A 16,510-nucleotide genomic window follows, 5' to 3' on the forward strand; every position below is an offset into this window, starting at 1 on the left:
ACACAAGGATGTAATGTGGAGACTTGATAAAGCACTGTGAGGCCTCACTGGAGGTACTGTGAGCAGTTTTGGACCCCTTATCTTAGAAAAGATGTGCTGAAACTGGAGAGGTTCAAAGGAGGTTCATAAAAATGATTCCAGGATTGAATCGCTTGTCATACAAAGAGCGTTTGATGCCTCTGGGCACTAGATTTCAGAAAAATGAGGAGTGATCTAATTGAAACCCATCGAGGGGTGAAAGGCCTTGGTAGAGTGGATGTGGAGAAGATGTTTGCTGTGATGGTAGAGTTGAAGACTAAGGGACATAGCCTCAGAAGAGAGGGGCATCATCTTAGAGTGAAGATGTGAAGGAATTTCTTTAGCCAGAGTGTGGCAAATTTGTGGAATTTTTTGTCACAGGCAGCTGTGGAGGCCAAGTTTTATGTATATTTAAGGCAGAAGTTGATATATTCTTGATTGGTCAGGGCATGAAGAGAAAAGGCAGGAGATTGGGGCTGAGAGGAAAAATGGATCAGCCATGATGAAACGGTAGAGCAGACTCGATGAGCCAAATGGCCTGACAAGTTTGGTAAAGGTTGCAGGAGGCCAAGAGCTGCAATAATGGCCAGTTTCAATAATGACTGCCAGCATTCACAGCCTCCAAACTGCTATAAGGTTGTGAGCCAACTGCATATTTTTTCAAAATTAAAAACTGGGAGGGATTGGGGAGGGAAGGAAAAATCAAATTTGAATACCAGCAGAGTGATGAAAGGGCCTATATGAGAAATGAACTTGGAAGCAGTTGATCTGTGGAGAGAGAATGAAGAAAGTGAGAGATATAAATATATTACTGCAGTAATGGAAAGAAAACTTGAGGATTTAAAGGTTAACCTGGCATCCTTAAATCACTAGGAAGACAAGGTCTTCTTAGGGATGTTCAACAATAGGCATTCCTAGGATAATGAAGTCCCAGTTCTCTGCATAGCTCTAAAAGGAATATTTCAGTGGGAGAGTAACATCACCTGTGTACCTGATATAGAGTTGTGTTAGGATTCAAAAACTTAAGTGCCCAGATGAACTTATGGAGTAGTGCAAAGTGACCTAAAAAGGTTTAACACAGTTCACTCCAAGGAGGGGAAAAAAAAAGATCTTCAATAGCATAAAATATATGCAACTGAAATTTTAGAACACAGAATCCAGAGACGTTAACAACCCAGCAGCATTGTCCAAATAACCTCTTCAAATGGGCACAGGCAGTGACTGGTGGCGAGTTACTAGCTTACTAGCTAGTCTTGCTCACATTGTCACCTGCAATTCAAACACACATTTTTCTTGGCAAGATCACTGGATTACAATGAACAGCAAAATATTCTGCCCAGCTTCACCTACTTCAACCCATGGCGCCCTAGGATTCAATAATAACGTCTCTATAATACTTGGTGTAACAGCTGAAGTTTCCTACACACAACAGGCTCTGGGTTTTGTTCACTACCAAATAGGCATTTTAAATAAACTGCCACCGGTGTCACTCTTATGTTTGACTGAATCAATTCAGCAAGTAACTATCAAAGAAACCATTCACAACATCTAGAATATCAAAACCAAGAATCAAATCTTTTGAATTTATTTATAACACACTTTTTGATTTCAATAGAAAGATAGTTACAAATAGATTATGAGAATCTAAATCTCACCATTTGTAGATAGCAAGAAATGAGCAGCATTCTGTTGGGGTAACCACCTGATTTTATTAATTTTTTCCTCAATTTCTAGACTTTTCAGATAATCAAACTCTGGTTCATGACTCTGAAATGTACTGTAAACATTGTATTCGCCTCTATGGTGAGGTCTGCTTTTACTCTGCAAAAGAAACAGGAGGTTATATTGAATATTAATATATTAACATATTGACATCCTTAATACATCTTGATAAGCAACATAGTAATGGCAGAAATCTCTCCATTATCCTTTGATCTCCTCCCATACATTCTTCCGTCCTTTTGTGCTTCATTTGCAACTTTTTAGATCTAATATGAAATTGAAATTGCACAGCAGGATCATATAGTGTCTTGGGTTTTAATATGTCTTCAATTTATCATACACAATTTACATTCAATAAATTAAAGAATACAGTACTGTGTAAAAGTCTTAGGCACATGTAAAAAAATCTGTAAAGCAAAGATGCTTTCAAAATACTGTAATGAAGAGTTTCTAAATATCAAAAGCTTACTGTAAAGAGTAGTAAACAGTTAAAAAAAAATCAATATTTGGTGTGACACCCTTTGCCTTTAAAACTGCTGGTTGGTTGTTCCAAGCATCTTGGAGAACTTGCCACAGTTCTTCTGCAAACTTTAGCTGTCTTGGTTGCTTCTACATAGTTTTGATGATGTTGAGATCAGAGCTCTGTGGAGGAAATACCACCTGAAACCATATTTTAAGAAATCTAGGATGCCTAAGACTTTTTCATAGTACTGTATTTTAAACTTTAAGCTAAAACAAAGACAAATAATATTCACAAACACTCACGCAAGACACAACCATGCAGTCCAACATTAGTTTTGCAATTTAGAATTTCCATTTCAATAAACTGAAAATTGCAAGAAAGTGGCATTTCATTGGCATTAAGCCCTCAACAAATCTAAACCTCTTGCCTTTCACTCCTTCACCTCTGCTTCAAGATTGCTACCTTTCTTTTTTTTAAGATTCATTACCTAACATCATTGGCCTGACGTCACCCTTGATACTACAATACAGTGGATTGCAGTTAATTGGGTCATTGGTTAACGGGGCAACCATTTATTTGGGACAACTCTTAATGAGCAAATAGTTGGAATTCCCTGCATTTACTTGGGGCAATATGCCACATAATTGGACAAGAGATTATTGAACATTCTCTTATTAGTGTTAGTCATGTGCACATCATGTGGCATTTAGACACAATACCATTAATTTTATTTATTTAGTGATACCCTACAGCAGCCTTTCTCAACCTTATTGCCCTGGAGCAACCCTTGAAATAATTTTCAGGTCTCAGGGAACAACTGCATAAAAATTATTTTATCTAGAGCTCATGGTACGTTAGTGTGATTAGTAAGATGTAGATATAATAATCCAAAAATAATTGCTCTTTTGAGTAGAGAATGAATTTTTAGCCAACCTTTCTTGAAACGAAATAGATAGTTAAGCTTAACTTACCTTTCTGGGAATTACACTTCCTTTCTCCTTCATAAATTTTAAAAATTCATAAGGCAAACATAATAAAGTTCTCAATTCTGGGTCCTGAGATAAAAACTCATGTATTTCACCTTCAACTGAAATGAGACAATTTCTATCCTTGCTTTTCATGCTTGTTTAACAAGAAAAAGCTTGTCCATACATGTAAGAAGTTGAAAACTGTAGCAAAATGTTCATTGCTTTCCTATGAATGGCAGGATATTTTTCTTTCACAGAAATCTGGTACTTGTCCGGAGCAGGCAGGTAAGTCTCATCTTCAGTGCATGATCAGAGTGCAGCTCACAAAGTTCTTCCTCTTCTCTCAAAGTTAAGTTCTCAAACTGAGCAGAAGATTCAGAGAAAGAGTCCCTCACCCAGTCATATAGTTGTGTTAAAAGGATGGAAAAAGTACTGTTCAGTTTTGTTCTGCAGTTCCTTCCAGGTAGCTTTCAATAACATTTGAGGCCTTCTGATATCCTTCCTCATTCTCAAGCCCAAGCAGCAGTGAAAACATTTCAAGATTTCTTTTTGTAGCATGATTTTCCAAAGATTCAGTTTTCTTTTAAATCTAAGAACCTTGTCACCTGAAGTCAAAACATTTTCTCCAAGGTCTTGTAGAGACTTGTTCAACTGGTTCATATGATGAAAAATGTCTGTTAAGGCTAATTTCTGCAACCAATCTTCATCTTCAAAACACTTAGCAAAATCTGGCCTAATATTTTCTTGAAATTACTCATGCAATTCACCTTTCAGCTCAGACACCTTGTTGAGAACTCTTTCTCTGCTAAGCCACCAGAATTCTGTATTTAGCAGGGGATTGGTGTGCTCTTTGTCCAGGTTTTTGCAGTTTTTTTTTTAAAAAGCATTCTCGAATGAACTGATCTTAAAGCTACTAAACAATTTGGTTCCTGAAACTTTTTACTGACTATGACTTTACTTTCAAAAACTTTAATCTATTTGTTTTGAGATTCCAATAGTTATTTAAAATAATCAGCACTTTAACTTGTCATATAGCTGTGATCTGTGGTTGTGTCTTTTCAATTTTGCTGGAGGCATTGCTACATTTGTAAGATGTTTGCCACAGGCTAGGCACAAACTGGATCACCGGTCCATGTAGATTAGATTCAACTTTATTGTCATTGTGCCGAGTACAGATACAAAGCCAATGAAATGCAATTAGCATCTAACCAGAAGTGCAAAAGAATAGTGTTATTTACAAAGTAACTGCGAATAAGAAGTAAGTGCTACAGCATAGAAATATAAAAGTACTGAGACAGTACAATATGGGTGCAATACTACTTAGCACTGTAATGTGAGGTTCAGAAGGGTCACAGCCTCAAGGAAGAAGCTCTTTCTGAGCGTGCTGGTGTGGGAGCGGAGCTCCTGTAGCGCCTACCAGATGGGAGGAGAGTAAAAAGTCCATGGTTAGGGTGAGATGCATCCTTGATAATGCTTTTTGTCCTGCCCAGGCAGCGTTTATGGTAGATGCTCTCAATGGTGGGAAATTGGGTGCCGATAATCCGCTGGACAGTTTTCACCACCCGCTGGAGCGCTTTGCAGTCCAATACAGGACAATTGCCATACCACACTGAAATGCAGTTGGTGAGTATGCTCTCAATGGTACAGCGGTAAAAGTCCATCAGTATCCTGGGACAGAGGTGAGCTTTCTTGATGTTCCACAGGAAATAAAGGCTCTGTTGCACCTTTTTGGTCAGTATGGAGGAGTTCAGCGACCAGGTGAGATTCTCAGAAATGTGGACACCAAGGAATTTGAAGCTTGATTCATGCTCTACTACAGCTCCGTTAATGTAGATGGGGACATGAGTGTGGCTCCTAGCATGCCTGAAGTCCACAATGATCTCCTTGGTCTTCTGGGTGTTAAGGGCCAGGTTGTTGTCAGCACACAATGCGGCCAGGTGCTGGACTTCGTCCCTGTAGGCTGTCTCGTCATCCTCTCTGATCAGGCCAATCATCGTGGTCTCATCTGTGAACCTGACTATGGAGTTAGAACCACGTACAGGAACAGTCATAGGTGAAAAGGGAGTACAGAAGAGGGCTCAGCACACAGCCATGGGGGACGCCGAGATTCAGGATGAGAATGGAGGAGGAGAGGTTGTCTAACTTAACAGATTGGGGTTTGTTAGTCAGGTCCAATTGCAGAGGGATGACCTGATACCAAACTGGCAAAGTTTGGCGATCAGCTTGGAGTGGATCACAGTATTGAATGCCGAACTAAAGTCAATGAACAGCATTCTGACGTAAAAGTTGAGGCCGTCCAGGTGGGTCAGGGCAGAATGAAGTGCCATGGAGATGGCATCCTCTGTTGATGCGATAGGAAAATTGATGGGGGTGCAGGGTAGTGGGCAGACAGGATTTCGGATGTGATAGAACCAGTCTCTCAAAGCACTTTGCAAAGGTGGGGGTGAGTGCAACTGGGCAGAAGTCATTCAGGCCCGCGGCAGTGGAATGCTTCAGCACTGGCACGATGGTGGCGATCTTGAAGCTTGTAGGGACAACTGCTTAGGCCAGGGACAGATTGAAAATGTCCATGAAGTCCCTGGCCAACTGCCCTGCAGAGACTCTGAACACACGGCCAGGTATTCCATCCGGACCAGCTGTCTTCCGTATATTCACCCTGCTCAGGGTGGCGCAAACATCGGAGGTGGAAAGTAAGAGAGGCAGTTCACCACGTGGGAGACACGCTTTGAGGATGACCTTGTTTCCTCGGTCAAAGCGAAATGTAGAACTCATTGATAAGTAGCTTTTATTGAAAACATATGGTACTGACTGATAACTTCAGTCCCGCCCACTGCTTGTCTCCAGGACCCAGAAGAGGCCGGTGGACTTCTTCTGGTGCATCAGGAGGCATTGGCTCTCTGCTGCGGTCCTGAGTCTTCCAATTGTACAGGGTGCTCAGTCATTGGTGTATGTGCATACCCAGCTGGCAGCTCTCCTCCTCAGGATCCTATGGAGACACCTGTATAGCGACCACCCCCAAAATGGCATGTGCTGGCAATGCAGCCTCTCTGCCGGGGCCACTGCTACCATGAGGGTACACAGCTTTTAGCTGGCAGCATCAGCTGCACTGATTTGAGGAAACTGCTTCACTTATACCAAGAGCTGTTGAGTTTGTTTTACCATCTGGCAGCAGAGGAGGTCCCCAGTGGAAATCTCTTTATGTAGGGTCCGTCCCCTGGACATGGGGACCCAGGATGGAAGGTGTTGCAGAGGGCAGTACCGTGCCACTGGTTTTTAAGCAGGTTCACTGACACCCCGTCCATCTGTCTATTTTGTGGGCAGGAAAAGTCAGTATACCACACTTATATGGAGTGTGAGAGGGGCTGTTGCTCTAGTTCTGGTTGCACTTCAGTCCTGTGCTCCTCAGATCTGGGCACCCAGTAAGGAAGAGAGTGGGTTGCGAGGAGGATCTACTGGTGGGCGTGCTCCTGGGCCTGGCCAAGATTGCATTCGCAGGTCTAGGCGGCGGAAAGTCGAGGGTTTTGCCAGGGCTGACTGCCTGCTGCTCTCCAAGGATATATTCATGCCCAAGGAGAGGGAAGCATACAGTCCCACTCAGTACAGAGTGCTTTCTGGGAGGGATGAGCCTCCCAGAGTATTGGCTGTTTTACAGACAGTAGTATAGTAATCATACTTTAATTTGAATTTACTCAATTCTTGTAAATAATGTTTATACTTTATGTATTTGTTATGTAAATAAACATTTACAGTTTTGTAAAACAAAATAGACTTTTTTGTATCCATTGTTGCACTAGCTCTGTGAAATGACAGAAGATTGTAACTCTTCCATCATTAAATTTATTAGAGTTGTCTGTAGGTCCAGGTCTAGAATCCTTCTCTTCCATCTGACACCTCCTCTTCAAAAATTGCCACATTGGACAGCCTTTAGAATCAAAAATTTCCCTCCAGTTCTCTACTCCATCGGTAGAATTTGTTCACTCCCATAATTCAGTTGGCGACGGAATGGGAAGTTGGGGGAGGTAATTTGGGAGGAAGAGGATAACATCAAAACTCAAGTTGGGAGAGTTCATTCAAGGCTTGGAAAACACACTTCACGCTCCTCATCAGCCTACCATCCTCCCCTCCGTGCAATAACAGTGTCCACTATCAGGCTACCGTCCTTCCTTCCATGTAATACAGCGCTCATGCGAGGAAACGGCGGCGCGACGGCAGCGCGCGCGGCTACTCCAGGAATGAATATCTGTTATTTGTAACTAGATCTGTAAGTAGGGGCCGTGCACAATCCTTATGTGATGGGGACTGATGTGAGAAGCATGGAGGAACATCTGGTGAAACTTCTGACCTGCCTGTTTCGCTGCTGCTGCTACTGTGTGATCGGAAAATCTCGGGAGAGGAAGGGCCCGAATCCTCAGCTTTGCCTGTTGCTTGGCGGCCGGGGCCGGGGTCAAAACGCTCGGCAGAGATGGTGCTCGGTGCTTGGTGTCGGAGGGTTGGTCGGAGGCGCAAATTTTTTCGGACAGACTCAGTCGGATGCTTCCAGAGGCTGCATCGGGAAGCTTTGCGGCGCTGGAAGTTCATAGCAGGAAGAGTTCTTCTTCCTTCTACGTGAGATGATAGGCTATCGAGGACCTTGAGACTTTTTTATTACCGTGTCCATGGTGTGCCCTTATCAAATTACCGCATTGATTTGCACTGTTGTAACTATATGTTATAATTATGTGGTTTTTGTAAGTTAGTCTTGGTCTGTCTTGCATTTTTGTGATATCATACTGGAGGAACATTGTATCATTTCTTAATGCATGCATTACTAAATGAAAATAAACGAGGACTGAGTGTCCTCACAATCTAATCATCAACCTATTGTTCTCCCCTCAGTGCAATACAATATTCACCATCAGCTTACCGTCCTTCCCTCCGTATAATACAGTGCTCATCATCAGCCTACTATCCTCCCTTCCGTGCAATTCAGCACTCGCCAATCATCAACGGCCTCCCCATCTCACGGGCAAAAACTGCGAATGGACTCAAGCAAATAAACACGACCCTACTGCGTACTGCCATACTGCTCTGAGAAACCTCTAACGAAAGAGCTTGCTAACGGGGCTGCTCAGCCAATGCCCACCACTGCGAGTGCTAGCATCAAACGAAGTTCAAAAAACAATGTGTTTTTAAAATCACAATCTCTCATGGAACCCCTCGCAACCTTTCACAAAATACTAGGGTTCCACGGAACCCCGGTTGAGAAACCCTGTCCTACAGAGCAGGTCCTTCTGGCCCTTCAAACCACACCACCCTAGCAACCCACAACCCTGATTAATCCTGCCCTAATCAAGGAACAATTTACAATGACCAATTAACCCACCCTGTACGTCTTTGGACAGAGGAAGAAAACTGGAGCTCCCAGGGAAAACCCACACATTCCCCAGGAAGAACGTTTAGACTCCTCACAGAACAGCACTGGAATTGAATACCAAACTCCAGATCGCCCTAACCACTATGCTACTATGGCTCTGCTATGTTCAGAGCGACGGTTTTTAAATAGTGTCAGTTGTGTGTATTTGTGTTACAAAAAAAGTGATTTTTATCACTGATCGTTGGCGAGAAATAAACAGCAAGACAATTCAGTACTGTTTTGCTCATCACAGTTTCAAGCATTCAGACTTGGAAATATTAGAATCAGCCAGGAAAAACAACAGTGAAAGTTAAGTGATTTTATTACTGCAATAAGTTAGGAACTTTGAAATTGAAGGTGTCAACAATAATCTTGAATGTTACTTTTGATCCCCATTAGACACTTAGCTCTCACCTGTGACTTAAGTAGCTGTTTGCACGTGACAGTGGCCACACCCCAATGCACTGCTTTGACAGGCTGGCTAAACCAGGTGAGGGTAGCCAACAGGTCTCGTATCCTGGTGAGTTAGGGACATGCCGTCCTAGCATGCAAAGTCACCTCTGGTGGATTGGGCCAATGAGATCTACAGTGAGATCCAATGGCCAGGATGGCAGTTCTGCAGCATTAAGTGGAGAGCACAGGGCATGATGAGGCATAGAAGTAGTCATGGTCATCCAATGGAAACAGGGAAGACCCCAGTTGTGATATCTACTCACTCCAAAGGACCTGGACCTGAGGTCAGGAGAGTGGAACTTCTCCAGTGCAACAGTTTTTCCATTTTAAAAATTCTCCTGCACAGCTCTCCTGTCATCATCAGATATGACAGACAACCACCAATAATATTGACAGTGTCTAATGAGCCCTGTATTTCATTTAAATACATAAATTGGAACTCAGTTAAATGGTTGTTTGTCTTTTTTATACCTTTTTAATGGTTTCCATGAAATTTCAGTTAATCAGGGCAGTCACTTAATTGGGCCAAAATGTACTGGCCCCGATGTGTCACATTTTACTGAAATCCACTGTATTCCTAATTCCCATTCAGGCTTTAATCACAGAACTATCTTACCAGCCTCAAGATCCTTTAATGCAATTTTAAATAGAATTTATACCAGCAAAACTACCTGACTAGATGTAATGGTGGCAAAACTATCAACATTCACTTATGATAACTGAAACAGCTCCTGAAAGCTCACATATGGAATTAAATGAGAAATGCAGAATTTCCCTTCTACCTATTGCATTGTTTTGCATACTTAATGTATTTAATTGTCAGAAATTAGTAAACAGACAAAATCTCGAAGATATGAAACATTTAACATAAAGCATTAAGAATATTTTAAGATTATACTGCAGTGATATTAGCCATTTTTCAATTTTATATTTCACCTTTGACCTTTACCTCAGACCTTTATTTTGCATTCAGTAAAATGATTATAATATTTGTTATAAATTCTAACTTTTACTCTCTGTTTTTCTGACTGAGAATTCTTCCACACAACTGCCCTCTTAGTCAGCTTGCTGATATAATTTTTGCTGAATGCAAGGGATTGTCACTCAAATTGTGAGATCTTTCCAGGAAGATTTATTTAAAATCAGGATCAATAAAATACAGGTCAATGAGATATAAAGTTACATGAAACATACATGAAAAGGGTTACTGTTAAAAAAATTAACAGAAAAGGGTTAAACATGCAAATTTATAAGGTAATCAGGCGCAGGAACAGTCAAATATATTACTCAAAGTAACCGCAAAGATGAACGAACAGATATTCAGTTTTCAAATGTGGTTAAGTCAGGGCTTGGATGGTACACTAACTTAGTTAAGAAAAACATTTAACTAGTCTAGCAAGAGCATTTCTACTGCACAATAGAAATGTCTAATGATAGCATTACCATTTTTTCTGCCATGTCTTGTTCTTGTATGCATGGAATTATTGAGATAAATACTTAGCAATAGTGGAGGAAGATTAAATTTTGTATGCCGCTGTATTCAATTTCATTACCTACCTCTTGCTCCCGTTGAAATATAACAACTCTGCCACCTTTATCCCCAGTTGCTAGTAGGTCTCCAGAGTAGTTAAATTCAACAGTTGAAATTATATCCGCTGTAAAGGCAGAAAATAAAAAATAATTAGCACTGAAAATATCTTCTTCAGTCTGTAAGTTTATTCTTGTGATTTTGATCACTAACATATCAAATGAATAGATTCCAATAAAAGTAATGATGCTCCAGCAGAAACATTTCAGCTTTGAAAAACATACTTATCCATCAAGCTGATCAAAAATATCAAGATAACTGATCTTATTTTGTTCAGATTGACTACTATATTCACCTTTACTATAAAATCTAATGATCTGACTTTACTTCTGGACCAAACCATCAGAGTTAGTTAAAAATGAAGAGTCAATAAATAGAAATATAAACCAATATAAAAGGATGCACAAGAAAAATGGTCCTTCTGTCTTATGCAAAATAATATAGGTGCATCCCAAATGAACAATCCTTCTCAGTTCCCATCTGTTAGAATTTACAAGTGACCAGCTGCCAGCTGCGCTCAGCACAGTTTGCCTTTCTACTGTAAATTTTCTAATACAGTCCTGGAAACACAGTTCCAAATAAATTCTTATTTATGCAGTTAAAGCAAAACAGAGAGAGAGAAAAATAGCTTTGTGCAAAATTTTGAAATCAGCTTTTTGTGTTGAATTATTTCTGGACTCAGGCAAACTACTGGCCATTCATTTATCAATAGGTGAAGCCCTCCAAAGGAATTACAAATAACGTAAAACAACACTGACATAATTCTCTAGGTTCAGACCAAAAATACATTTTATTTCTAGCAATCTTAACCATAAATGATCTCAAAATATTGAAAATATCTTTGAAAAAAATCAAATAGTCATCTTATAGTAAATTGCAGTTGGTACTACATTCTGGGAGTTTAGAGTAAAGTAATAAAATCTTGATTTTTTTGGACCACAACACCTCATTAACATCAGCAGCAATGTTACCCCATCTCTCCATCCACAGTGAACTTAACTACACACCCTAAAAGTGACACGTTTTTTTCAATTCTGAGTATGATTAAATTTGTTTAGGGACTGAATTAAATGCTGAAATAATTGCATTGCACCCTAGGCTGCAATGACTACACTTTGAATTTAAAATTATTACTAGAGGTCATTGGTTAAGGATGAAAGGTACCAAGTTTAAGGGGAACATGAGGGGAAACTTCTTCACTCTGAGAGAAGTGAGAGTGTGAAACCAGCTACTAGTGCAAGTGGTACACGTGAGCTAGATTTCAACGTTTAAGAACAGGTTTGATAGGTACATGGATGGTAGGGGTATGGAGGGCTCTGGTCCCAGAGCAGGCTGATGGCAGTAGACCGTTTAAATGGCTCCAGCATGGACTAGATGGGCTGAAGGGCCGGTTTCTGTGCTGCATTTTTCTATGACTCTTAAGAAAGCTTTTCTTAGCTTTCACCTCACATGTAATTTGCTGACTCCAAACCAGTAGAAACTATAGCATTTGGACTGCCCTGAAGCCTAGAGTAATTAGCAATTGTGAAGAGACTCTGGATTTCTCCATCAGGAAACAGGGGCGATTTGATCAGTCATACAGCATGGACACAGACCCTTCAGCCCTTTGGTGCATGCCAACCAAGATGCTTATCTAAACTAGTCCCATGTGCCTACATTTGGCCCATATCCTTCTATATCTTTCCTAGTTATGTACATGTTCAAGTGTCTCTTAACTGCTATTAACAGACCCACCCCAACCATTTCCTCTGGAGACCACATACAGGCCACCCTTTAGATGAAAAAGTTGTCCTTCATGTCCCTATTAATCTCTCCTCTCTAATGTTAAACCTAACGAGTGTGGAAAGGCGCATCAGGAGCTACACCAAACAAACCTAAAACAAATGAGCTGTCACACTACTGAAGTTGCAGTACAGGCTACATATGTGCCAAACCGCATGCGACAGAGGGATCTGAGCAAACTCACATCTAACGGATCAGATTGAAGCTCTGCAGTACCACAAGAGAAGGAGTCAACAATGGAGGGTCCCAATGTATGAGTGCAGAGTAAAAGCTGAAGCTTCTGTTTCAGCCAGAAATGTCAAGTAGGTGAACCATCTCTGCTTAAATCCTTTTTTTATTTCTGCTTCCTCCAAAGATCTCCACCATCATACAGCAGGCTTTATTCATTCCATGTGATATCAAGAAACAGCTGAAAGTACTGGATACAGCTAAAGCTGACATCAGGGAACACCCTGGCTGTAATATTAAAAACTTGGTTTAGAACTAGCTGCATCTCAAGTCAGGTGTTCTAATAATTACAATAATGAAATCTATCCAACACTGAAAATAGCCTAGGTAAGTCCCATTCACAAAAAAAAAGGACAAATCCAATCTGGCTAATTGTTACTCATCAATCCACACTCAACAATAAAAGTGATGAAATTGACGTTGAGAGTGCTACAGAGTAATACTTAGTCACCAGTAACCTACACAATGTTACCACGATTAGGGCAGCCTTGTTCCAAATGATATCAATCTTGGACCAACTATGCACCAAAGAACTGAGTTCCAAAAGTGAGGTGAGAAAGGCTGCCCTTGAACAAGTGTGGCATCAAATTGTCTAGGTAAAACTGAAACAAACAGGCGACAAAGAGAGAACACTCCAATATTTTGAAATAATACCTTGCACAAAAATATCATATTTGTGGCTATTGGAGATGGTACATGGAGCTTGGTAAAATAGAGGGCTATAGGTAAGCCTAATAATTTCTAAGGTAGGGGCATGATCGACACAACTTTATGGGCCGAAGGGCATGTATTGTGCTGTAGGTTTTCTATGTTTCTATAAATTATTACAGCTCCAAAGTATCATTGCATAAGCTCCTCAGTGCAATGTGCTATGCAATGGCCTCCTTCCAAAACTGATCAATAAGGCACAAGTCTTGATGAAGGGTCTCCTCACAAATTGGCAACTATTTACTTCTCTCCATACCTTGAACTTGACCTACTGAGTTCCTCCAGCATTTTGTGTGTCACCCTACATTAATAAACTTACCTCTTACAAGGTCAGAAGTGGAGATTTTGTTAATTTTATTCACAACTTTTAGCAAACAAAGCTGCCATGTAAAATTCAAGATACAGACAATGCCGGACTATTAGTTGTTAAATGGCAAATAATAGTCTCACAACAGAAGTCCCAAATAACCATCTCAGATAAGTGAGACTCTAACCACATACCCTGACATTCAATGGTGCTACTATCACCATATAGATTCCTGTTTTTTCTTAAAAAACTACTCCTGGTTGTTTTAAAGAGTAACGTAAGTACTTAACTAAAAGTTAAGTAAGTTTTAATAATATTATGAGTAACCGACTGCTAAAAGCAAATCTTATGCATGCTGACACAAAAGTTAAATCCTGGTGAATGCTGGATAATGAATATTGCCAGAACTGATCAGCTGGTTAGGCAGCATCAATGGATAGTATTTCAGACAGATGAATTTTTAATAAAATTGCAATGCAAGATGACATTCAATAAGTGATAAATCCCAGATACATTAACCCATTGGCATGAAACATCCATGTGCAGCCTTCAGCTCTCCCGAGGAGCAAAACTAGCTTAGGTGTGGCGGAATTCTGTTAATAATCCATGTCCTATACTCAATGCACTCAATGACTTGCTCAGCTGCATTTTACTATTGCTGCTTTTGCCAAAATATTCAGCTTTCTTCAGCACCGAGCATCCCTATAAATGTGAAAGTTAACAATGTTTAATAAACTTGTTCAGAACTTTGCAGTCAAGTAGAATCTGTGTACTTCGACACCGTGACTTTGATGTAATTTTAAGAAACATATTAAGGAGCATTAAGAAACTCTGTGGAGAGACCCGCTATTTTAAAAATATTTTTCTAGATGTCTTTTCAACTCCTTTGGACACTTTTAACAAACTTTCAACAAACAAATGGAAGTCACTTGTACACATTTTCAATATGGCAATAATACATTTCAAACCTTAAACAGTATAATTGGCATTGCAAAGGTGTGACCACACTATTTTCTTCACAGATATATTGCTGCTGCATTCCTAATCTCCAAATGATATTGTTACCTACTCATAATATGCATTCCTGAAAAGGGTATTATAGTGACAATTGATGGAAACAAGGTGAAAAACTGTAGCTTTCAGCAAGTGGAATAAACCACCAAACTTGCAAGACAATTAATTGAGTCACTGCACATAGAAGAATAAGTATAAATATTTTGTCATGCTAAAAAACTAGTTAATTTGTGTATAGTATATACCAGTATTACAAAAGAAAATTCCATGCATTAGTAAAGAAATTGGTGCAAGATTAAAAGATTTACAAATGACAACACCTTTTTGGCATTCTACTATTTCATGCTTAAAAGAAGCAACCATGCAACTGAAATCCTTAAAGATTTTGAACATAGAAAGGAGAATCTATTAGGAGGTTGGTTTTAAAAATTCATATGAATGAGATTTTCTGCAAATTTTCCCTTTAAGGTGCAACTACTTTAAAACATGAATGCAGAAAAACAGTTTACTGCAGAACCCATGGGAATGAAGGTCAGCAACAAAAAATCTTAACAGTAAATTCTGAATATTTAAAATCCTAGAATACAGTTTGGAATCCTTTGGTTATATTCCGTACCTTGATCAAAGGATGATGTTGACATCAGTGAATTAGTACCAGAGGTAGAAGTCTTAAACACTTGAGAGAAATTGCAAGGAAAGCATTTCATCTTCTGCAGTATGCAAATACAGCTTTAACTTCCTCATTTGACACCTCCACAGTCCAAATGGGTGAATACCCTCGTCTCTAATAAGATTTTCTTTTGTTATAGATTTTCTAGATGCCTGCATTGCATAGAACAGGTAAATGTTTTAGATCAGAAAGAACAGGCATGAAAAGGGTGGACTCGGCATTTACAGCATTACAGTGCAGGCCCCATACGCTATTCCCAAGATGCTGCTAAGACAGGGGCCATTGCACTGAACAGAGCTGTCCAGTTCATTGCCAACAATTTAAAATCGAAAAATCAATGCAACTGTCACCATAACATACTGTTTTTGATTCTCTTTTGAAGCAAAACAAAATTCTGTATTGAGTAAATTACTAGTAGCTCATAGCAATTTGTTAATAATCTGAAATACATAAAAAATCTTTGCTTCTGGTAAGCTAACGATTTACAATGAAACATTGCTTTTACAGTTCAACCCAGCAGCGTGACAGTGTGGACTCTACTGTTACAATCAATAAAGCAGCCACTCAAGTGAAACTAAGCATTATCCATTTTCATCTTTCTGAGATACTGCAGCATGTTCGTTAAGGAAATCTCAAACAGCTGAAGTCACATGCTCATTAAATTATCCCACAGCCAACTACAATGACTTGACAAGTTCATTTTACAAGTGAACAAATGTTAAATTATCTGAATCTTACGGTTTGTAAGATTTTTAGTAGTGTTTATAGCTGTATTTACAATTTAAATTGGCAAAATTTACATCCACATACAAAACAACATTTTAATTTTAATTCTTAGCTATTAATAGCACATCACCAGTAATGGTTACTCTCATGTTCCTACATAAATATTTCTGGTGCCTTTTTAGGAATACCTTGTATTTTCTCTTTAAGAGAATGAATTGATCTAAGCATGTTCAATACTGCAGATATGTTCAAAAAAAAAGAAAATGCATTATATGGTACTCAGCAGTGAATATGTAAAACTAAGCAAGGACAGAAAAACTAAAAAGCTTCCATAGTTTCATGTCTGCCCAGGACTTATCCTGGAACTCTTCTACCTCTCATGTTAATGATCACCTTCAATTTCATCATATGAGATCACATTAGTTTCCACATGAAAACCTACCTTACTAATGCCTCTATCGACCCCATTCG

The 16,510-nt window shown here is 39.6% G+C and overlaps 1 protein-coding gene across 2 annotated transcripts in view; it reads right to left on the reverse strand.

Moving 5' to 3' along the window:
- Positions 1 to 16,510, reverse strand: part of ppp2r2d (protein phosphatase 2, regulatory subunit B, delta) — a 59,025-nt gene that overhangs the window by 16,943 nt on the left and 25,572 nt on the right. The window contains exons 3-4 of one of the 2 annotated variants that reach the window (XM_059947660.1): positions 10,574 to 10,671; positions 1,674 to 1,839 (exon numbers count right to left, since the gene is read on the reverse strand). In XM_059947660.1, the coding sequence (XP_059803643.1) occupies positions 1,674 to 1,839; positions 10,574 to 10,671 (264 nt within the window). Of the gene's footprint in view, positions 1 to 1,673; positions 1,840 to 10,573; positions 10,672 to 16,510 lie in introns of those variants that run through there. The other variant, XM_059947661.1, reaches the window with a different exon arrangement.

This window comes from Hypanus sabinus, chromosome 22, assembly GCF_030144855.1.
Source record: "Hypanus sabinus isolate sHypSab1 chromosome 22, sHypSab1.hap1, whole genome shotgun sequence".
Classification (NCBI taxonomy): domain Eukaryota; kingdom Metazoa; phylum Chordata; class Chondrichthyes; order Myliobatiformes; family Dasyatidae; genus Hypanus; species Hypanus sabinus.